The sequence below is a fragment of the Sitodiplosis mosellana genome, unplaced genomic scaffold (genome assembly GCF_009176505.1).
Source record: "Sitodiplosis mosellana isolate CC-2019 unplaced genomic scaffold, AAFC_SMos_1.0 Smas_scaffold_2, whole genome shotgun sequence".
NCBI lineage: Eukaryota > Metazoa > Arthropoda > Insecta > Diptera > Cecidomyiidae > Sitodiplosis > Sitodiplosis mosellana.
Genome location: NW_022595245.1, coordinates 1,593,473 through 1,616,034, shown reverse-complemented (window position 1 = coordinate 1,616,034; position 22,562 = coordinate 1,593,473). Strand labels below are relative to the sequence as shown.

Genomic DNA, 22,562 nt, shown 5'->3' with positions numbered 1-22,562 from the left:
ACTTCAATTTTCAACTGTCACCGTCTTGAGTATGGCCTGTCAGTACTTAAAAAAACCTAAAGCCTGATTCCAAATGGAATTCGATTGATTGTGTGAGCAGTGAGCACCGCACTCATTCAGGCCCATTCAGCGTGCAATGAGAGAGTGAGAGCTATATTGGTTTCTATGTCCGCTTGACAGTGACATTTCATGTGTTTTTAGTCGCACAATCACAAAAAAAAATCATTTGATCGTGTGAAAACGAATTGCATATTCCTATATGTGATTGAAAATTGTATATAATCGAATGGTAATCAAGTGCATTCATTGCCGCTCAAATTTATATTTTCAGTCAACCAATTTCGTGCGAAATTCAGAGTTTGAAATTTATTTATTTTTTTTTCAATCTATTGGCAAATATTTTGTTTTTTTTGTGGCAACGCAATCGAAAGTTCCTCGAATTTGGATTTTCTTTGTATGTATGTATGTGTGTGTATATGGACGTGAGATTTCGTATTGTTTTACATAATTTCTTTTTTCTTTTTTTTTTTAATTTGGTTGTAAATTTGGAAATGTGTGTGCGGATAATAATTGTCGAAATTTGTGGCCTGGTTAAAATGTGAAAAATATGAAAGTCATTCATGATTTTTGCGGTTGCAGCACGGAATCTACGAATGTTGAATTCAATGATTTTTCCTTTGTTGCGAGAATCCCATATTTATATATTTGAATTGGACAGGTCGGCATTGAACACTAAATACACAATTGGAATAGTGTTTGTTTCATTGTCTATTTACTGATTTCGAAGATGCTCTGTCTCAGTTTTGACGAACGAAAAAAAAACTCATCTACGCTGCAAATAATTCAATCTAATGATAGTTTTAGCGGAATCTTGTGCGAATTCTACCGTGTAAAATATTCGTTGAACTGCGTTTCATTCGTCAGCGGCATTATTACGACTGTATTTTTGTTGTTGTTGTTGTTGTTGTTGCTGCTGTGACCATAGACAAAATAAGAAGAAAAACTGGATCTAAAAATAGACGGAATGTTTAGTTCATTTCATTTTTTTTTCTCTCGAGAAAGCCACAAAAACAGACGTGCAACTCTGTGGGTGTTGCTTTGGGATGAACGCACCTTTTTCTGCTCTGTCACCGACACAATTTGACCTCAACATTAACCACAAGCAATACCGTTTCACTTCGATTGATAACAACCTTTGAAATTGAACCTTGTTTCGCTTGTTTTGTTTATTTATGACTTTATTATTTAATTTCAGATATTGCAAATTAAATTGTCAAGTCAATTAATAGAGGGATTCGCTTAGGAATCGAACTTATTTCTAATTTTACATTCGTTGTCGACACACAACATTCAGAGCTGAGAAGAAGAATAGCAAAGGAGTAAGGTGAAATGTCGCTAAAACCAAAACGCGTCAACTTTGAAGAAACATGGAAGGAACTGAAGCAAACGGTCAAAGATGTCATCACAATGGGCAATGTGAATAAAACCATTTGGAATGATCGTTTTCTGTACGTATTTTGAGTTTAGATCTATTCATTTTTTGCTCCAGATTGATTTTTCTAATTCGAAAATAATTTTCAAACTTGTTCATTTTTCAGTGATGTCTACTCGTTGTGTGTTGCATTTCCCGAGCCGTTGGCCGATAAGCTGTACAATGAAACGAAGCAATTTCTGGAGTCACATGTGCATAATTTGCTAGCAACAAAAGTTGCACCATCGGAAAATGACAATGCAAACGATTACAATATGGTGAACGATACATTGCTGCAGCGTTACTATGCCGCTTGGATTGAATACAGTCAGGGTGTGGAATACCTAAACTTTTTATACATGTATTTGAATCAGCAGCATATCAAACGTAACAAACACACGGCCGAAGTGGAGTTCACGTACGGTCAAGTGGGCACTGAAAATCAAGAGCTCATGGAAATCGGTGAATTGGGACTGGATATTTGGCGTGGCTGTATGATAAAATCGTTGGGCGAAGAAATTGTTAAACAAATTCTGGAAGCCATTTATGCCGATCGAATTGGCAATGATCTGGGCTCGAACAGTGCACAAGTGATTTATGGCATCATTCAGAGTTTTGTACAAGTTCAGAATTACAAAAAGAAAGGCAATTTAAATTTGTACCAAGAACTATTCGAAGCACCGATGCTGGCGGCTAGCGGTGAATATTACAAAAGCGAAGCGGCACAATTGCTGCAACGTTGCACGGTTAGTGAGTATATGGAAGAGGTACTTAAACGATTGGAGGATGAAAATCGTCGGGCACATAAATTTTTCCATGGAAGGTTAGTCAATGATTACATTTTATCACAGATAAGAACAACAATTACAGTGGAAAAAAATTGCATGGAAAGAGGTCACAAAACAAATCGCAATTATCACGACTCGCTTTTTAATCAGAATTATTTTCGTTTTCGTTTTTTATTTCTATTCAACAGTACAATACCAAAACTTCGGCAAGAATGTGAACTTCGAATGATTACCGATCACCTGGACTTTTTACACTCGGACTGCAAAGAGATGGTGTCGCAAGAGAAACGCGTTGATTTGCACAACATGTACGTTTTGCTCAAGCCTATTCCCGACGGTCTCAAGACACTCATTCAAGCATTTTTGGATCACATCAAAAACGAAGGCATCGAAACTATTTCAACGCTAAAAGGCGATACGGTTAGTTGGCGATGATGCTTTTGAATTGAACCATTTTATTCGATTTTCGATCGATTTTCATCAAATCATTGCAAATGTCTTATTGATTGTTTTTCGGTTTCCACAGATTCACATCCAATTCGTTGAAAATATGCTAAAAGTGCATCACAAATATGAGCAAATGATAGCCGAACTCTTTAAAAATGATCCGCTATTTTTGAGTGCATTAGATCGTGCCTGTGCCAGTGTCATCAACAAGCGTATCAACGACAAGCAGCAATGTCGTAGCGCCGAATTGGTGGCCAAATACTGTGATAGCCTACTGAAAAAATCAAAAACAACCGAAATTGAAATCGACTCAAAACTCACCAGCAGCATCACCATATTCAAATATATCGAAGATAAAGATGTCTACCAGAAATTCTATAGCCGAATGTTGGCCAAACGTTTGATTCACGAACAATCTCAAAGCATGGACACCGAAGAGGCCATGATTAATCGATTAAAAGTGAGTGTACAATTTAAGACCATTTTTTTGAATTTACAATGAACCTCTTCCACTCATTTAATTTGACCATGTTTCTTTTCATATTTCCAGCAAGCGTGTGGCTATGAGTTCACCAATAAACTGCACCGGATGTTTACCGATATCTCCGTGTCAACAGATCTAAATAACAAATTCAACGCACATTTGAAAGACAAAAACGTAGAATTAGGTAGTATGAATGAAATTTGGTCATCATTACGGATATCTATCTAACTAACGGCGCATTATTTCTCATTTGATTAGGTATCAATTTATCAATTAAAGTGCTTCAAGCTGGTGCATGGCCGCTGGGACCGACACAGACGACAATACCATTCGCCATACCACACGAATTTGAAAAAGCGATCCGAATGTTTGAAACATTTTACCACGAAAACTTTAACGGACGCAAACTAACGTGGTTACACTATTTGTGCCAGGGTGAATTGAAATTATCCTATTTGAAGAAACCCTACATTATTACGATGCAAACGTATCAAATGGCCATTTTGTTGTTGTTCGAAAATGTTGACGTTATGACGTGCAAAGAAATACAGGTGAGATAATAGCGGGAGAAATTAAAAGACAGGAAGCTCATATCATCAGCATCGATAGCTCAGAAATAATCTTTGTTCGAGCAAAAATGCATCGGTTTTTCCACGAAAGATTTGATGAAATTGTTATTGTTTCGCTTTCAGGAAACGCTTGAATTGAATGCGGACACCTTTCAAAAGCATATGCAAAGTTTAATCGAATCAAAGTTACTGTTAGCCAGCTCCGAGCAACTTGAAGGCAGCACAGAAATCAAACTGAATTTGGATTACTCGAACAAGCGTACGAAATTCAAAATTACCGCTGCATTGCAGCGTGAAACACCGCAAGAAGTTGAACACACTATGAGTGCCGTCGATGAAGATCGCAAGCTATACCTCCAAGCAGCCATTGTGCGGATTATGAAATCACGCAAAATACTCAAACATAATGCGCTTATTCAGGAGGTAAAATCACTTTTTTTTCGTTTGATTTGCAAATAACGAATAAATTTTCATGATTATTTCTACTTTTTTTCCGATATTTTCACTGGAATCGTTCAATTTATTGGCCTTAACTCGTACCTAATTCTTTCGTTTCTAATTTCTCTTTGGTTCTCGTTCCGAAATAGATCCTATCCCAATCAAAAGTAACATTTGCACCGACTATTTCAATGATCAAAAAATGTATCGAATCGCTAATCGACAAACAGTACATTGAGCGAACGTCAACCGGCAGCGACGAGTACAGCTATGTAGCCTAAATGGATGAAAGAGGGAGAGACAGAGAGAGAGAGAGAATTCTTCAAAGCTGGGAAAAGAATAAACACCAGAAATTGAAAAACCAAATTCGATCTGTATTTGATGCAAGGCATGGGAAACACAACAAATAAAACAAACAAACAAAACGAAATAAGAGTTTAGCTTGTAAGCAGAGTTTTTCAAACGTATCTTTTGTACAAATGTCTCTTTGTACTGCGAGTGTTTCATCGGATTCTTTTTTTGTCGTTTCCTTTTTCTTTTCTTTTTAAATCATTTCGACCCAATTCGACGGAACGGAGTTCATATTTTTTATTCGAATCCACATTAAATTATCCAACACATAGAACAATAGTCTTCATTTTTCACACAGAATTTTTTCTTCTCTTCTAATTTATCGATTACTTTCGTATTTATACATTTCAAATATCATTTAACGTTTGAACGAAGAAAATATTGCATTTCATCATTTACTTTTCGAGTGTAACACGCAGAACTTTTTAATAAATTTTAGTTTTAATGAACAGTTGAACAATTTACAACATAAAAAAGTGAGGACAAAAACAAAATACAAGGAAAAAATGAGTTGAAGAAAAAAGTTAATAAATGTGAATAGAATAATGGAATCAATTGCGATTTTCGTTTTTCTTCATTTGATGCATCCAAATTAGTTTCTTTAGGTTCTCTGGAATTGGTTGAAACAATTGAAGGTAATTGTTTTCAGCGAAAAAGCAACAACAATCACAGCCGAGTGTGAAATTTCTGTTTCGTATCGTTTATTGTTGTTTACTTCAAAATCTAAAAAAAACAGCAGCAAGTGAACCTGTTGTTGAGTCATAACGTCTTGAAATATTGCAAAGAATTCGCCATACATCGACCTTATGAACGGTGTGTCATCGTTCAAAAACGAACGATTTTCGATGTGAAAACTTTGCATTTTGCATGATTTTTCCAAGTTCATTCAATTGAACTTTACACTCTACTAAAAATGGGCTGACATAATAACGAAGCTATTGCTACATCATTATTATAATGAAATTACATCTCTTCAACTAAATCGATGAATAATTCTACTCCACATATTCATATCATGTATTATATTGATGCCTCAGTTCTCACAATACACCAAACAAATAGCAAGATTAAGTGTATTCGATCGGATGCTGACTCAATCGCACTATTTGTTGGATACGTGCCAAAAATCACATGCAATAAAGCACATGTTAGTTGTACTTTAGCACGGAGTGTGCTACTCGAACGGGTGAATAGTGAACTAACTCACTATAGACTCGAAGCCCGGATAGCTCAGTCGGTAGAGCATTGGACTTTTAATCCAAGGGTCGTGGGTTCAAGTCCCCCTTCGGGCGCTTCCTTTTTTTTATTATTGCTTCTAATTTCTGCACCATTGAATAAACATTTAAGAGGTTTTTTGCCGATTTTTATGTGATACAATTTTTCCTAAAAATTATTTGTTGGTAATAAAAATGGGAATACAAAAGTGTTTGTACTGAAGCGCAACATGGAATTTGATTTTTAAAAACGTTACATGAATCGTCGCATCAATGAAAACGAAACATGAAAAATGTAAATTTTGAATGTGGTTCTATATGTTTTTTGCGAAAATGATCAGAGATAATGCGTGTGTTCAGGAAAGTTTTGTGACTTAATCAATTTTATAACTTTGTTGAAAATCTCTTATCATTTTCGTAAAAAAAAACACACAAATCCACATTCAAAATTCACATTTTTGACGTTAGGCTTCTAATTGAAGCGACGATTCATGTTGCGCTTCAGTTCAAACACTTCTGTATTGCCATTTTTATTTTCAGCAACACAATTAAATATTTGTTGAACAGCAATACTTTGATATTGATGCCAATTTGATTGATTTTCAACTAACAGGTCGATGTGTACCAATCCCGATAAAGAAATACAAGCCCGGATAGCTCAGTCGGTAGAGCATTGGACTTTTAATCCAAGGGTCGCGGGTTCAAGTCCCTCTTCGGGCGCTTCCTTTTTTTTTATTATTGCTTTTGACTTTTGCAGCGTGGAATAGACAATTAAGAGGTTTTTTTCTATCGATTTTTATGTGATAAAAATTTATAATTTTTTGTTGAACAGCCAAACTTTGATACGATTAAAACGATAAATAAATCTTTGATATTGATACCGATTGTATTGAATTTAAACGAACGTGTCGATTTTTACCATTCCGTACGGAGCTCAGATGAATTGATTGAACTACGCAATATTTATCTTGGGTAGATTAGAAAATGAAATACTGTTTTCGAATTTATATTTTGTTATTTATTTGAATATATTTGAATGACACAGTCGACTTTGGATGATCTCGGTTTGTTACACAAACTTAAAAGAATTCTCCTTTGAATTGACATAATGCTTTGCGACCATTTATAGCGATGTATAGTTGGTCCAATGTATATCTTTTGTTGGTGGCTTCTTGTTCGCCTCCCTTTATAATTTTGTAGTTCTCCTGTAAGTGAATTAATTTGATTGCAAATTATATTTGTTTTTATTGAATAATACTGTTTGTCTCACCACTCCACGACGAAATCCAGCAAAATCATCAATTTTCTTCACCTGCAACACTGTAATAATGAGACAAACGTATTAATTATCGCGTTGAACTAACAAGCTGGTTCACAACTGAATCGTGTCAAATTACTCTTTCTATCTCGATATGGGTGACCATTTTCGAATTTTTGAATTGAATAGCTGCAATGCATATCTTTTTCTTTAACCCAAGTACTTTGTTTTGAACTGTCGAATCCCTTCCATTTGACCAGATATTCCACCTGAAATGAATTGATTTATTTGAAACGAACGTGGAATTTACCAATGATTCAAAAAAACATGACATTTTGAGACATACATTTCCGTCTGGATCTTCAATGGAGTCAATGATACCTTCGACTTCATAGGTGTCCTTCCACAACTGTTGCATGAAACATTCAGAGTTGATTCGGACACAAACAAAGTAATTCATTGTATTTATTATTTTACCCCAATGGATTTTTCGAAGTTCGCAATGGCGATTGGACAACTACACAGCTCCGCTGGGACCCATTCTGTATCACTGTCATCATCGTCATCATCATCGTCATCATCATCGTCATCATCATCGTCACTACTCTCACTTTTTTTCCATCTCACCAAATATTCAATCTTCAAATGAAACACATAAACTAAATATAAAAACATTCAAATTGAACTAAATCATAATTTTTTTGAATTCCAAAACGACATACTTTGTTGTCTACGACGCGCCCGTCCAAAATCTCATCCACTTCACACAATGAGTCTTTCGTTATAGTTGACATTACAATTTTTTCCGATTTTGAAATATACGTAGAAGAAACACACAACTATTCACGATGGCTACTACGTTTGAATCTTTTTTAGAAAAAAATATCCTCGTCGATACGCTGATACGCTAAATAGTCCAGGGAAAAGGGGCTATAAAATATCCGGAGGGCATTAATAACAGCAAAATCGGCTGGAAATTTTTTCGACGCACCATCTATGCCGCCTCTGTCATTCTCACTCGTTTCGTCGAATCTGCGATGTAATGACAGAACACATTTGCCAAACAGAATGTATGCTGTCACAGTAGTTGTTTGGCGCGTAAACTTTTGCTACAGGTGGTGCGTCGAACAATTTTCCAGCGTCTCAATGCATACATTGAATACGATGCTAATTCCCACCGAAAATATCTACGTTACCGTTTGAAAAAAATCTATGGAATATCATACACAACGGTTATTTAGGAGCGATCGCGAATGAATTGATTGAAAGATAGATGGTGGAAATCCATTCCAACTGAGCTTTCCAGCATCATTCATTGGACCAGTTGGTCGAACCGTGCGTGGTAAATTTGAACAGGATTTTGGCTCTGCTCGTGTTCTTAGTGAAGATCGTGCACATCTTTTAAGTAAAATATTCATTCACTTCTTCATATTCAAAGCGGAGAACGATGCACGCGAGATCTTTAGTACGAGGAAAAAACCGAAGTACGATTAAAATCATTTCAAACTGATTTTTTTTCAGTCTTCATTCTGTTGCTTAATTTTGAAGTCGTAGTCAGCCATAGAAAATATTGAGAAAAAATCCGCAAAGAAAATGGTCAAGAATTCTTCTTAATTTACTAATCGAATGCATTGTGAAAAGGTAATATAGGTATTTGAACCACACTGGTACATTCATTAAAGAAACAATTTGCTGCAATCTAAAACATTTTTTCAATTATTTTGGACTATAGAGTACTACATAGAGCCATTTTTCACAACAAAATAATAACAAAATTTGTCATTGCTCAAGCCACAAGCATTAACTAATCTATAAAATTCAAACTTGTTTTAATCGGTGAAGTAATAAATATAAACTGCTTTGAAGCGGTTAAATAATCGTTGTTAATTGGTTTGGGAAATGTTATCCGATGAAATGACCCGAAATATTTGCAATCCTTGTGGTTTTTGCGTATTTGCCAATTTGGAAATCTGTCATTTTGGTCCTGATTTAAAATAGACGAATTCTTTATATTTTGATAAAGAAACAGAAATTCCATGCGAAAATAAAATAAGAACTATAGCTTTGATTACAGCAACAATATTGATAATTGGTCGGTCCATATCAAATTAAGAGGTGACGAAAAAAAAACAGAGGCCGAATCGTTTGAGCATTTATCAGTGTTATTAACGCTTACTGGTTACTTAAGTTGCTTGTTAGTATATCAACCATTGAAAAAGTTTGCAAATGCTCAGTCCATTTTGAAGACGCCACAGTTGAATTCCGCATTTCAATCAATTTCAAAATTTAAAAAAAACGTTGACAATCAAACGCGTCTTCTTCATATCAAATAAGACGCTAATGAAGTACAAAAATATGTACAAATTTAGAATCTGGCTGTTACAAATAATCAAAACACAGCTTTAGCCAACGGAGTATTCATTAGGATTTGTTATATTAGTTTGAACGAAAGTAAATATACACATTTAACATGTTTGAATCGACAACGATTGCAAGCGAAGAGATTTCTTTGTGGCAAAATCTTCCATCGCCAGTGCAAGATGATGTGTGCTTCTCGGCGTTTCGTGATCAAGTTCAAAAGGGTAACATTTTGTGTTTCTTCTTGAAATTTCATTTATTTTAAGCAATATTCTAACTCGTTAATGGTTTTTTGTTAGTAAGTAAACAGTTCTTTAACTCAATTTCTCAACATTCTTTATTAAATTCAAAGAAAAAACGCTAGCAATTGATGTTGATGGATCCGTTGGAGATGAAAAATTGCTGATGGAAACTCGTACAGAATCCAAGGAGAAAATTGAAACGATGAAGAAAAAAGGGAAAAGCAAGTGGAAATATGTGATATTTTTCGCTATATGGTTGATGTCTGCATGGCATCTCTTGACCGTGAAAGAGAAGATTTTGATCAAACACGATATTTTGATGGATGCAAAGCACATAAAAGGTACGTAATACCGTGGAAAAAAAACAGCGCAAATATTGATATGTGTTCAATTTTTTGCTATTCTCCGTTTTTAGCTTTGAATTTATCGTACAGTGATTATGGTTCAAAGATTGCTGTTCGTGTTGTTGGTTCGTTTCGTGAAAATTCGAGCTTAAATGGAGACTTTTTGATACTGAATGTTCAAAATCGAGATAAAACGGATATCAGTGTGGTGAAAATCTTCGAAATTGATCATTCGAACTATGAAGTATGCACGATTACATTCGATTTTTACCCGGAAACATCATCGTTACAAGCATTGAACTTGACTTTCACCATGGCAACAAACGTTGAAAATACAATTGCATTTCAATTGACTGTGGATGCGAATGCGATAGTGCCGGAAATTGGTGTGATATCAGCTGTAATAATTCTGATCTTTTTGAATGTTCTGATTGGAGCTGAGGTATAGTTTGGAAAATAGACATTTTAGAAAATCGGGTGTTTTCGGAAGAAATTTTTTTTCTCGAAAAAAACAATTTGGAAATGTTGACCCCAAGTGACTTGATAAATGTGTCACATGATTCCAGATTGTTCACCGCACTGTGGCGGCTATTTTTACGACATTTACATCGATTGGCATTCTGGCCGCCTTACACAATCGACCTTCAATGGGTGATATTATAACATGGATTGACTGCGATACATTACTGCTAATATTTTCAATGATGGTTTTAGTCGCAATTCTAACTGATACCGGATTTTTCGAATACATTGCAGTTTACACATATCAAGTATATAGAATTGATTCTCTTATCAAAGCATAAAGTGTATACGCTTAAAAATTTCGATGTTCCTGGTTTATTTTTTGTGTATTTGCAGATAAGTCGCGGCCAAATTTGGCCTCTTATCTTCACATTGTGCGTGATCAGTGCTATGATATCAATGTTTTTAGACAACGTTACAACAATCCTACTGATGACACCCGTTGTTATTAAATTATTCGAATGTTTGGACTTGAATCCAGTTCCGGTATTGCCGTTTATCATACTGAATATAAATATAGCCGGATTGACAACGCTTATCGGTCATCCGCCGAATCTGTTAATCACTGAAAATTCATATGTGGCCCAACATGATGTCAACTTCTTAACATATGCGATGCATATGAGCGTTGGGGTCATACTCGCACTCATTCAAACCAACATTCATTTGCGCATACAGTGTCGTAATATTCATAAAATGGTGAAACTTCCGGTAAATAAAGGCTGTGAACTTATGATTTGGCAGAAATGCTTCGATGACATCGAACTGAACGACAAAAAAGATGATGTGAAAAACTTGAAACTGATTCTGGCCAAGAAAATCGAATCAATAAAAAGTACAAACAACGAGAGAAAGGACTTTGTTCATAAGAAGTACAACGAAAAAACATTCCCATCGTCTTTGGAGCATCTAAAGAACTTGGTTTGAACTTATTTTGCTTTTTTTTCTATTTTGAAGTAATTTCTGAACATGTTTTTCGTTTTCTTGTCTAAATTTTGAAATAATTTCCAGTATCCGATAAAAGACCTGAAGCTCTTCCAAAAAGCGATCACCATTTTACTGTTTATCATTTTACTGTTTTTCATTGAAACGATTCCAACTATTCAAAGACTTTCACTGGGATGGTGTGCATTCATTGGTGTCATGCTTTTACTTGTGATTACAGAGTATTTAAATCCATTTTGTCCGTTTTCAAGTGTGAAAAGTAATGAGTGCTAATTTTTTCTAGTTGCGACATGGAATCAATCTTGCAACAAGTTGAATGGGTGACGCTATTATTCTTTATGGCGATGTTCATTACAGTGGAGTGTTTAGCACGGCTTGGTTTAATCAAATGGATTGGAAAACAAACCGAACAATTGATTCTTTTGGTTGATGAACCCATGCGCTTGTCATTTGCTATTATTATTATTCTCTGGGTAAATACGTTGCTTCAGTCCATTTTATATACTAGTTTGTTCTTGTAACCACACTTGATACGAAAATCGTGTGTAATTTTAATTTCGATTCTTCTTGTATGATCGTAGTTTTCAGCTTTATCCTCTTCAGTTGTCGACTCTACACCTGTCACAGCAATGATGGTTAAAGTATTGGATTCATTTGCTCAAAATGAAACACTAAATCTACCTATGAAGCCCATTGTTTTTGCCCTCGCTTTTGGACCTACTCTAGGAGCGAATGGAAATCTCTACGGTGCATCATCAAATGTTCTGTGTGCGGGAGTCGCAGAGAAACTTGGTTATAAAATGACATGCTCACAATACTTTAAGTAAGCGTCTTTTACACTCATCCATACCTTCTTTCTATCATTTTATTCTTCTTTTCTTAAATAGAATTGGCTTTCCTGTGATGATTGGCAATGTACTACTCGTTACCATTTACTTGTTGACCGCTCACGTCCTGTTCGAGTGGCATTAATATCTGGATTTTGGCCGATGTTATTTGCAGTCAGATTTTCTGCAAATAGCGCTGGATGCTATTTGCAGTCTTATCAATAAACATATCCACGACTGCAAATAGCATCCAGCGCAAAGGTTCGATATGAAAGGGACAAACATACTTTCTTGATGATAATGCAAAAGGCACGCACAGTACATAAGAGCCAATGCAAAAGTCAATTGATGCGCATAAGTAGCGCCACCTCTAATGATTACGGAGAGTTACCATAAGTCGTATGCAATTGATGTTGAGAAAAAGAAGAAGAAGTAGACATTCTATTCATTTACATGGCAATAATGGCAATCAGTAGAGATGGTGCTCATGTGCCGATCATATCACTGTTACAACCCTTCGTGATAATGTAAGTGTTTGATGATATTTTTGTTGTGTCGGTGGCGTTGAGAAAACATCAGCGCGAGTTAATGTGAGGATTATTTCCTCATATTATTTTATTTGAATAAAAGTTTTAGTTCACAATTTAGTTTGTTTTAGGTTTATTTCGTTTTATAGAATATTTTAAACTGAAACAATAACGCCAAATGATTCGGCTTTTATAGATAATAGAATGACATATTATTTATATGCTACTTTGATGACAATCAATTGAATCGTTTGGATCTAAATCGTCGTTGGATTATCTTTATTTAAGAATTTCTGAATGGTCTCTTGACTTTCCCTTATTACTATGTGTGGCGCCCGTTCACTCGCGCGCGCGAGTGATTTCTCAACGCCACCGAAATAAAACTGCAAAAAGTGCTGCATGCTATTTGCAGTCTAGTACAAATTATAATTTGAGACTGCAAATAGCCTCCAGCAGATGCAGAAAATCTGACTGCAAATAACATCGGCCCTGGATTTTCGTTGAACTACGTTAAATTTTTTCAAGTGATTCATTTGCTCTGGGTTTGTTTTTACATTAATAGATAGACATGAATAAATTTGTTAAAAAAAAGTTTACATTTTTCTTGTTTAGATTTTTCTCATTGGCTTTAAACTTTCTGAGGTTTCATTTTTTGGAGAAAAAATAAAATTTTGAAAGTTTCATGTTGATCGCATTTGCAGAAGATTGGTTGCACAAAAGTGTCAATTTTTTTAGGTTTTTCTTAGGGCAAGTACCCCAGGATCAAATCGAAAATGGTTCATCTTCGAACTTAAACTAAGTTTTTCGGATACAAAACTTTTGGCATTTCCAGATTTTGATTATCTCAATTATTTTTTGAGTTATCGTGTTAACAAACACCAACGACAACGACAACGATAACGACGACAACGACGACTGCACACGAACGGAAAAGTGTCTCAAAAAGTGGTTTTCTACGCGTTTCATGAGTTTTTATGATGATCTAAACCAATTTTGCGAAAAAAGTTTTCGGGACCAATTCCTATACTATCCCTTGACACGTTGTGTACGGAAAAGTAATAACATTTTGAATTTCTCAAGAAGTTCCGAGAACTTTCTCATTACATTAACACTAATATTTTGACGTAATTCAACCGAAGTTTTTTTTTCTGAATTCACAACACAGCAATGTCGGAACAGGGTTATTTCATTATTGAAAATGTTGGATTGATATTTGCATTCGCCCTGTTTGTGGTAAATTTGCTAATTATTTCTTCAGAAGCTGTTTCTCTGGAGCAATGTATTGTTTCGAAATTCAAAACACCTTTAATAGATTACAAACGATCCGACCAAATTTACTAGTCAAAAAATGACGATTTTATTTATGGTTTTTCCATTGTAACACTAACAAAATACATTTCATTTGAATTATTAACGAGTCGCCTAATCACATTGCAAATAATCCGATATATTTATCTGTCTAGGGATTAACTTTCTTAGGACTTGGCAGATTTTCTTCAGAATCTAAATGCATTTGAAACTTCCAGGTAAAATGTGGTCAAAATGATCTGGTTGTTGGTACTGCTATCTGACTTTGGCATCCGTTCGTTTTGGGCTCCACCCCACACGGAAGATTGATATTATTGAAGATATAAAAATGTGTGTTGCTAGTATCCACCGAAGAGTTATGTTTATATCATTGAAGTGTCATCATCTTGTCTCGTACATTAATCCTCGGTGAAAATAGTTCGTCAATTTTTTTGGGGTGAAATTTCAAATTGGACGGGGATTTCTTTAAAATATTCGCACTTATATATGCGATATACAAATTTCATTCGATGAATAGCTGAACGGAAAGAATATTTTTTTCTGTGATTTCTATTTATGTTTGATTTTATTTTTGATAGAAAATTTCTATTTGAAATGTAACAATTTTTAGATACAAGTTTAAAATAACTGAATTGAACCGATTTACGAGAAATCTCATCTACACAAAAATCTTTTAATCGAATGTACATTGTACAAACGATTCATAGGTCTTCAACGTCTGGAACAAACGAACGGCTGGCAGATAGTAACATCGAATTGAATCAAAATTGCTCACTTTGGGAACTTGAGAATAGTCATCGATTGGCTAAATTTATGCACATAATTGTGTCCGCCCGAAAAGCAGTCATGATCGCTGTAGCTAAGGGCCATGGCGGTGTTTTTCGTAGATACGGTTTTGGTATCTAGATATAGATACAGATATCTAGAAATATACAATTGCCTTTAGATGTAGATATAGATATATATCTAAAATATCTATCTAGATTTGGAATATCTAGATATCTATCTATTTTTGTAGTGATAGATAAAATTAGGGAGAAATAACAAAAATAAGAGAGAACAAACTCTATAAGTACATTTCAAGAGAAATAAAACAAATCCATGTTTATTTTTTTATTCATGTCCTATTTTGTAACGAAACTTTATTGTTTTGTGTTGTTTGGTCGTCCGACATTATTTATTCATTTATTCAGAATTTAATAGCTGCAATCCGAAATGATTTAATTCCCCGACGGGTTCGTCCTTCTGGATTTTTATAAGATGTCGTAAAGAAGAACGCCTGGTTCAATAAATAATTTCGCCGGTTTTCATTTTTGCGTTCATTTTTCTCAAGTATTTCCACATTTCGTAACTTTTTTTCGCAATCGATATTAATAATTGAATAATTTCAAGAACTCCGAATGTGAATCATTTTGTGATTTTTTTTTCACAATTGACTATTTCTTAAAATAGTTTAAGGACACTTAAAACAAGTTTTGTGACAATAAACAAATACACATAAAAATAAATGAAAAACTACAATATCAAACAAACCGGTGAAATGTTTTTTTCATTTGAAGAACGGAACGTCTATTTTGTTTGTTTGATTTTTTTTTCGTTTTCAGGATTTTGATTTATCTACCTTTTTAACATAGATAGATAGAAAGATATGACCAAAAATAGCACAATATCTAGATTTAGATATAGATATTTTTATTTTCAATCAAATATCAAGATACAGATATAGATACGTATCTATCTAATCTATATCTAATTTTTAGATATAGATGTATCTATGAAAAACACTGGGCCATGGAAGAGTGATCAATTTACAAGATACCGAAGTCCATGATATCCATGTAGCTGCAAATGAATGTGTAATTGGTGTCTACAATCAGGATGTGCCAAGCGAAAGTCAACCAAGAAAGAAATATTAAATATTTTTGCGGTGGGATTGTAAATCAGTAGAGGGAATACAATTGAAAACAGTTTCAAAATAATAACAAGTCACATTTGTATACCTAGAAGTTCAATAAATTTTTGGAAAAATTGTCTAGATTATTTTATTTCGTCTAACATTTCTACAAGACATATCTTGTACATAATATTTGGTTAGTGAAGGATTTTTTCGTGAATGTTTTGCATATCTTCAAATTTCTCGTTTGACTCAATTTTGTTATATTCAATGCTTTTTGTTCAATTTTGCTGATAACCTCCAGATTTGAAGAAAGTTGACGAAAACTTTCGCAAATAATTTTCTACATTCATTTGGGATTCAAATTATTTTCATTTCTGGTTTGACTAGGTGCATTTCAGACGAAATATGGCAATTATCAAGAATTTTTAATACGTTCATATTATACATTTATCATTACATTTCACTTCAATATAGTTCGAAAATGTCAACTTATGAGTGTTTGCATTTAAAATATTTTCATTTCGATTTCATTTTTTTCTTCGAATATTTCATGACATTATCATTTTATCAATGTGATTCTTCAATTTTAATTCAGAATAACTGCCGAATAGCGTTGCATACAGTACACGTTAATCATGATATTAGTCTTGACGAACCATACAAAAATTATTAAATTATATTATAATGATTATAATTATTATAGAGGACCAGGATAAATTCGGTCTACATTTTTATTATATTTTATTTTTGATCCAAAGCTCGTTCGAAATTTATTTTTAGCAGGTGCAACATATCGCCTCACACACAAAAAGCGCCATCTACACATATACGACTATTCAAAGTGAACTATCTGTCATCAGTATCGATGAGTCATCGATGTTCAATTTTGGGTCATAAACGGTACATTGCAAATTGCAAATGTGTCGTTTATGACCCAAAATTGAACATTGATGACTCATCGATACTGATGACAGCTAGTTCACTTTGAATTGTCAAATATGTGCAGATGGCGCTGCAAAATCGTTCACCAGTGACAAACGTCAAATTAGTATGGAAAGAAGTCAATGTTGCAGCCTCCTGGTATTTACGTCAATTCCAAAATATTTTACTTATTTTTAAACATCTTGCTATATTTAGAAAAATTTCTTATATTATAATTTATTTTTTAATATTTGTGTTTTACAGCTCTAACCAAGGCTACGATCAATATAAAATGACTCACATTCAGCCACAGTATTCAATCCAGTGAGCTGCTTGAATTTGAGCAGATCGTAGTTCTGTTCAAAATAAAAACAAATTGCAGTAAAATAATAGTTTCACCAATACGGAAAAAAATAAGACATGCTTACCAGTTTGCTTTGCGTAATTTTACTGCTGAATTTGATTCAAATTTGCAGCACCGGAATCGGTAATTCGTGCGGTGGTGAAAATGCACCATTTAATATTTGATTCAATTGTAAAACTTGCAAAAAATAAATCTTCTAGGGTGTTTTGGATGCAAACCTGTGAAGTCCCGATCTCAAAAAACTCTGCCTGGGCCCATGAAAAAAATGATTGAATTTGATGAAAATGACATTGAGCAGAATGGGGATCCAATCACATTTGCTTGTATTCACAAACCCGGGTTCGTCGAAAATTTCAAATAATTCTTTCATTATAACTGAAGAAATAGCCTTCATGCTGATAAGTAATACTTATTCATTTCCGATTAGCCAAACTGAGTTTACGATGGCGATGAGTAATAACGCAGCTGAAATGTCAACCTTGATCCAGGCATTGGGACATAACAAACGGGGACTATCGATTTTTTTCACCGGAATCGGTGCGATTTTGATGGAAAAAAATGGTAAGAACCAGATCTATGATGTTATTGTAATCGAGAATTTTTTCAAAGACGTTTTCCAATTTTTCAGCTACTCAACTGGATGGTAAAGGTAGGAAGACAAACGAAAAATTCTTTACCGAAAAGAAAGTCAAAAATGTTTTTCATCATAAATTGTTTTTATTCTATCCAAAAAGGCTGGTACGAATCAAGCGATACAAATATATGTTACGTTGGCTATCAATATATGAAATCTAAAACAGTAGCTATAAAGAAGTTACTTCACTTGAGAAGTATGATCAAGGACAAGCGCCCTCATTTCGTAGCCAAAGAAACGTGTGATTTTTTTATGAAAGTGAGAATAATGTGTATGGAATCCGGGCACAACTGCCTCGATGATATTTCGAATATGGTTGTGGTTGGTTATAGCCTCGGTGCGCATATTGGAGCTTTTTTTGTTCGTTGTTTGTTCCAAAGGACCGGTCAGAGAATTGGAAAATTAATAGGTGATTGTGACAGAATAAATTCTTGAATAGCATTCTCATTTTTTTCTGATTTCTTCTTCAAATTTCAATTTATATAAATTCAATTAGGCCTAGACCCGGCGGCATGTACACAATTCATGGATAAATCCAAGTATATCCAAAGTGGTGATGCTTTTAATGTACAAACGATTCATACGTCTTCGACGTCTGGAACAAACGAACGGCTGGCAGATAGTAACATCGAAGTGAATCACAATTGCCCACTTTGGGATCTTGAGAATACTCATCGATTGGCTAAATTTATGCACATAATTGTGTCCGCCCGAAAAGCAGTCATGATCGCTGTAGCTAAGGGCCATGGAAGAGTGATCAATTTACAAGATACCGAAGTCCATGATATCCATGTAGCTGCAGATGAATGTGTAATTGGTGTCTACAATCAGGATGTGCCAAGCGAAAGTCAACCAAGAAAGAAATATGAAATATCTTTGCGGTGGGATTGTAAATCAGCAGAGGGAATACAATTGAAAACAGTTTCAAAATAATAACAAGTCACATTTGTATACCTAGAAGTTCAATAAATTTTTGGTCACCCACAGAATTCACATTTATCTTATCGATTGAAAAATTGTCTAGATTATTAGATTTTGTCTAACATTTCTACAAAACATATCTTGTACGTAATATTTGGTTGGTGAAGGATTTTTTCGTGAATGTTTTGCATATCTTCAAATTTCTCGTTTGACTCAATTTTGTTATATTCAATGCTTTTTGTTCAATTTTGCTGATAACCTCAAGAAGAAAGTTGACGAAAACTTTCGCAAATAATTTTCTACATTTATTTGGAATTCAAATTATTTTCATTTCTGGTTTGACTAGGTGCATTTCAGACGAAATATGGCAATTATGAAGAATTTTTAATACGTTCATATTATACATTTAACATTACATTTCACTTCAATATAGTTCGAAAATGTCAACTTATGAGTGTTTGCATTTAAAATATTTTCATTTCGATTTCATTTTTTTCTTCGAATATTTCATGACATTATCATTTTATCAATGTGATTCTTCAATTTTAATTCAGAATAACTGCCGAAATTCTGTACATACACGTTAATCATGATATTAGTCTTGAAGAATGCAATTTGAAATATAAGTCGGTATAATGACATCATACAACATGTTATCATACCACTGGGGCGATTTTTGATAGAACAAAGGCCTAATGAGTCCTGGAAAGGAAAATCTCCACTAACTCGTAGATCGAGCTATAGCCGTATGCACGATGAGAGCTAAGATGTTTATACTGATCACAGTAGAATTATTGTTGAATTGTTTTTAAATTCTTGTTTTTTTTTTTTAATATTTTCATCTCGACAAAAAAATGGAAAACAATAAAAACATTGGTGAAAACAAAAGATGATGAATTTAGTCATACCACATAGGGCAAATGCGAGCGTGGTAAAATCTATCAAGCAGAAGATTCATGTGAATTTCCGTTAAAAAAATTTGAATGTGATTGTTTTTGTAGTGTGAGAAATTCGGTTGGTTTTTTTGTCGTCTCTCTCCTGCCTCTTCTTCGCACCACTTATTTTTAAACACACTTTGTTAAATCCTATTCAAAAAATCCAGTGGTCGCATATGTGTTTGTGTTTAGCTGTGTACATGCACTGAATTGATCAGAATGGAAAAAACGAGGGTTCCTCACAAAGGCTTTGATGGTATGTGTTCAAATAACAAGCACATGCGTGTATGTGTTGACATATATGTGAGTTCATATGCCAAGATGTTAGGCATGCAACGGATAACTTGATTGCGATGTACAACTAAACCATCAGTTAGTTATATTACTGCGGTGTTTTTGGGAAGGTTGATAGCGCCTCTAAAACCGAACATATAGCGTTAAGAGAAAAACCGAACAGTTTTAAACTGATTAACAATTTCCAAAGTAAACCAAAAATAAGTCGATTTTAAACAAGTCCAAAACGGAATATATAAGAACAAAAAATAAGAAAGAACAGTATAAACTGTTCAAACAGACGATAAATATTGATTCAATATCTTTAAACAAAGAATAAAACATTTCAATCAAATAAAACAGATGATAAACACTACTGCTATATGATAAACGAAAATTGAATAAAAATATAAAACAAAGCACGCAAACAAACCTTGTTTGATCGCTTAAATCAGTGATAGTTAAACATAATGGAAAACAAATGTTTCGGATAACATCGGCTGTTAACTCATCGAACAATTTATAGAACGAACACACTGGGCAAACATTTGTAAACAATTGTTTTTCTTTTAATTAATCTTTGGATGGTGGTCTGAAAGAGTAACAAAAGGTGTGTGTGTGTTTTTTTATAAGATTTCGATTATCGTATGTTTATGTATAATCTGTAAATTAAATATTTAGAGTATATTTCAATGAAAAACGAAACATTGCACACGAATTCGGAATTCAAAAGAAAATTTCGTTACAAAACGTTCAATTTTTGAATTTTAACATACAAACCATAACAACGGCTTCACATACACATACGCGCACACACATGCATATGGGAATATTCAACCGAAATGTTTCATTCTACTGACGCGCATTGTGTGTAAGCGTGTGCCTAGCGGCAAAACTGAACGTTTCCATTGTAAACATTACCTGCATGTGTATTTGTAGATCAACCAATACACATGCATCGTTCAAATAATATCGTTGATGCGACTCGTCATACGGCTTGCTCATGGATTTTTACCTGCAAGTTTGTTCAGCCTTTCGTTTTGTTCTGGTTTTCTTCAATTCTTTGCCTGCACAATGTGCGACATGCACATATGTTGCGTACGAGTGAAAACAAAACTCTATTGTTATTCGATATTTTTCTGTGCGAAGTCGATTTTTTTGATTTTTTGAACATTCCGAAATTGTTGATTTCAAATGCAAAGCGTAGAAAATTTTTGTCTTTGGATTGAAATATTAAAACATTGAGCGTGTGTATAGAAAATTTTTACTAAAACAAATACAAAAAAAACAATCATGAATTTTGGATTTTAATTTTTTTTAAAGAGACAAAGAGACGAACAGCTTCTTTTGACTCTCCTCAAAAAGACAAATAGTTACCTGTTTTCAATTATTAGTTCTTTAGTACGAAAAATTATTCTATGTCATCCGTTTTTAACCAATTTTACGAAATGTTTCTCTTGTTTCAGACATAAAGACAAAAATACGTAAAATCATCAAAAATGGGCAATACATCATCACATTCACGTGAGCCATTTCAACGTGGTTTCATAAGAGATATTAAGGATAAGGTTTGTGCATTCGTTCATTTAATCAATTAATTTGACATTAACAATTGTTTCTAACTCTATCATTCAAAACAGAGATTTTCATCATTTCGACTGAAAGATGGTTCGAAGAAAAAAATGGAACAAATTAGACGTTCGTTTCGTGATTCGTTTCGACGTCGAAAACCAGTGCCTGATTCATCGAATCCATTGAAGTGGCCAACAGATGAACAAGCGATAAGGTCATCGATTTGTTCATTCCCGGTGAAATATTTGGGTTGTATTGAAGTATTCGAACGAGCCGGTGTTGATATTTGCGAAGAGGCGATGTCGATGCTTAAGGTAAATGTCATTCGAACGATCCCGAACTGGGATTCCAAATAAACGAGTTGTCCTTGTGAAACAAAAATTCATATTTTTTTCGTATCTCCTCTCAAGAGGACTTTTGAATAATATTAATTGAGAATATTTTCATCTTTACAGCGCTCTCAACGTCGACCGATGCGTGGCTTTTTGCACATCAGTGGAAATGGGTTGCGTATCGTTGACAAAGATACAAAAGCGTTGATCGCTGATCATTGTATCGAAAAAGTGAGTTTCTGCTCGGTGGATCTTGAGAATGAACGAGGCATTAGCTACATCTATCGTGATGGGACGACATGTCGTTGGATGTGTCATGGGTTTTTGGCTACAAAAGATTCGGGCGAACGTTTAGCTCAAGCGATTGGCATTGCATTTTCCATCTATATGAAACAAATTGAGGATCATCAAGTCGAAATTCAGAGACTCAGTTCATTCCGTCAATCGAAACGGTTGCATAATGAGCGTGGTGTTGATGTTGGCAACAGAGCACCGGCTGCTATTGTTTCGCCGCAACCGAAACCACATAATCCACATGCAATTGAAAGACCCCATGCAACACCAACGATGATCGAACGGCAAAATAGCTCCGGCGGATTGAGCACACTGAATAATCAATC

The 22,562-nt window shown here is 34.3% G+C and overlaps 5 protein-coding genes and 2 non-coding genes across 11 annotated transcripts in view; 6 read left to right on the top strand and 1 right to left on the bottom strand.

Moving 5' to 3' along the window:
• Window positions 1-73: 73 nt before the first annotated feature.
• Window positions 74-5,099, top strand: LOC129565395 (cullin-2). Of its 5 annotated transcripts, none has more exons than XM_055440254.1 (9): window positions 74-289; window positions 1,256-1,508; window positions 1,599-2,294; window positions 2,448-2,679; window positions 2,786-3,166; window positions 3,257-3,374; window positions 3,449-3,741; window positions 3,883-4,182; window positions 4,347-5,099. In XM_055440254.1, the coding sequence occupies exons 2-9, from the start codon at window positions 1,390-1,392 to the stop codon at window positions 4,476-4,478; spliced, it is 2,271 nt and encodes a 756-aa protein (XP_055296229.1). In that variant the 5' UTR covers window positions 74-289; window positions 1,256-1,389; the 3' UTR covers window positions 4,479-5,099. The 5 variants fall into 5 exon arrangements, with proteins under 5 accessions (XP_055296229.1, XP_055296230.1, XP_055296228.1 ...); XM_055440255.1 differs by having other exon boundaries at window positions 91-454; XM_055440253.1 differs by having other exon boundaries at window positions 109-458.
• Window positions 5,100-5,767: 668 nt separating this feature from the next.
• On the top strand, window positions 5,768-5,840 carry Trnak-uuu (transfer RNA lysine (anticodon UUU)). The gene has a single exon. It is a non-coding gene; the product is annotated as a tRNA-Lys (tRNA).
• A 569-nt stretch (window positions 5,841-6,409) lies between these two features.
• Trnak-uuu (transfer RNA lysine (anticodon UUU)) lies at window positions 6,410-6,482 on the top strand. The gene has a single exon. It is a non-coding gene; the product is annotated as a tRNA-Lys (tRNA).
• Window positions 6,483-6,757: 275 nt separating this feature from the next.
• On the bottom strand, window positions 6,758-8,019 carry LOC129565394 (uncharacterized). Its single transcript, XM_055440251.1, has 6 exons — window positions 7,743-8,019; window positions 7,498-7,659; window positions 7,367-7,429; window positions 7,160-7,289; window positions 7,033-7,082; window positions 6,758-6,967 (listed from the first exon to the last, which is right to left on the bottom strand). The coding sequence occupies exons 1-6, from the start codon at window positions 7,812-7,814 to the stop codon at window positions 6,842-6,844; spliced, it is 603 nt and encodes a 200-aa protein (XP_055296226.1). The 5' UTR covers window positions 7,815-8,019; the 3' UTR covers window positions 6,758-6,841.
• A 1,261-nt stretch (window positions 8,020-9,280) lies between these two features.
• On the top strand, window positions 9,281-14,999 carry LOC129564921 (P protein-like). The gene is made up of 9 exons (XM_055439171.1): window positions 9,281-9,602; window positions 9,731-9,961; window positions 10,036-10,406; window positions 10,531-10,734; window positions 10,823-11,407; window positions 11,498-11,652; window positions 11,715-11,904; window positions 12,013-12,254; window positions 14,801-14,999. The coding sequence occupies exons 1-9, from the start codon at window positions 9,491-9,493 to the stop codon at window positions 14,997-14,999; spliced, it is 2,289 nt and encodes a 762-aa protein (XP_055295146.1). The 5' UTR covers window positions 9,281-9,490.
• Window positions 15,000-17,299: 2,300 nt separating this feature from the next.
• On the top strand, window positions 17,300-18,842 carry LOC129564920 (uncharacterized). The gene is made up of 6 exons (XM_055439170.1): window positions 17,300-17,398; window positions 17,476-17,614; window positions 17,703-17,836; window positions 17,904-17,924; window positions 18,010-18,318; window positions 18,406-18,842. Exons 1-6 carry the CDS (start codon window positions 17,332-17,334, stop codon window positions 18,840-18,842), a joined length of 1,107 nt encoding a protein of 368 aa, XP_055295145.1. The 5' UTR covers window positions 17,300-17,331.
• Window positions 18,843-21,433: 2,591 nt separating this feature from the next.
• The window catches only part of LOC129564919 (protein numb-like), a 66,994-nt gene continuing 65,865 nt past the window's right edge, over window positions 21,434-22,562 (top strand). Inside the window, exons 1-3 of the mRNA XM_055439169.1 lie at window positions 21,434-21,606; window positions 21,679-21,924; window positions 22,066-22,520. Coding sequence (XP_055295144.1) covers window positions 21,538-21,606; window positions 21,679-21,924; window positions 22,066-22,520 — 770 coding nt within the window. The 5' untranslated portion in view covers window positions 21,434-21,537. The remainder of the gene's footprint in view (window positions 21,607-21,678; window positions 21,925-22,065; window positions 22,521-22,562) is intronic.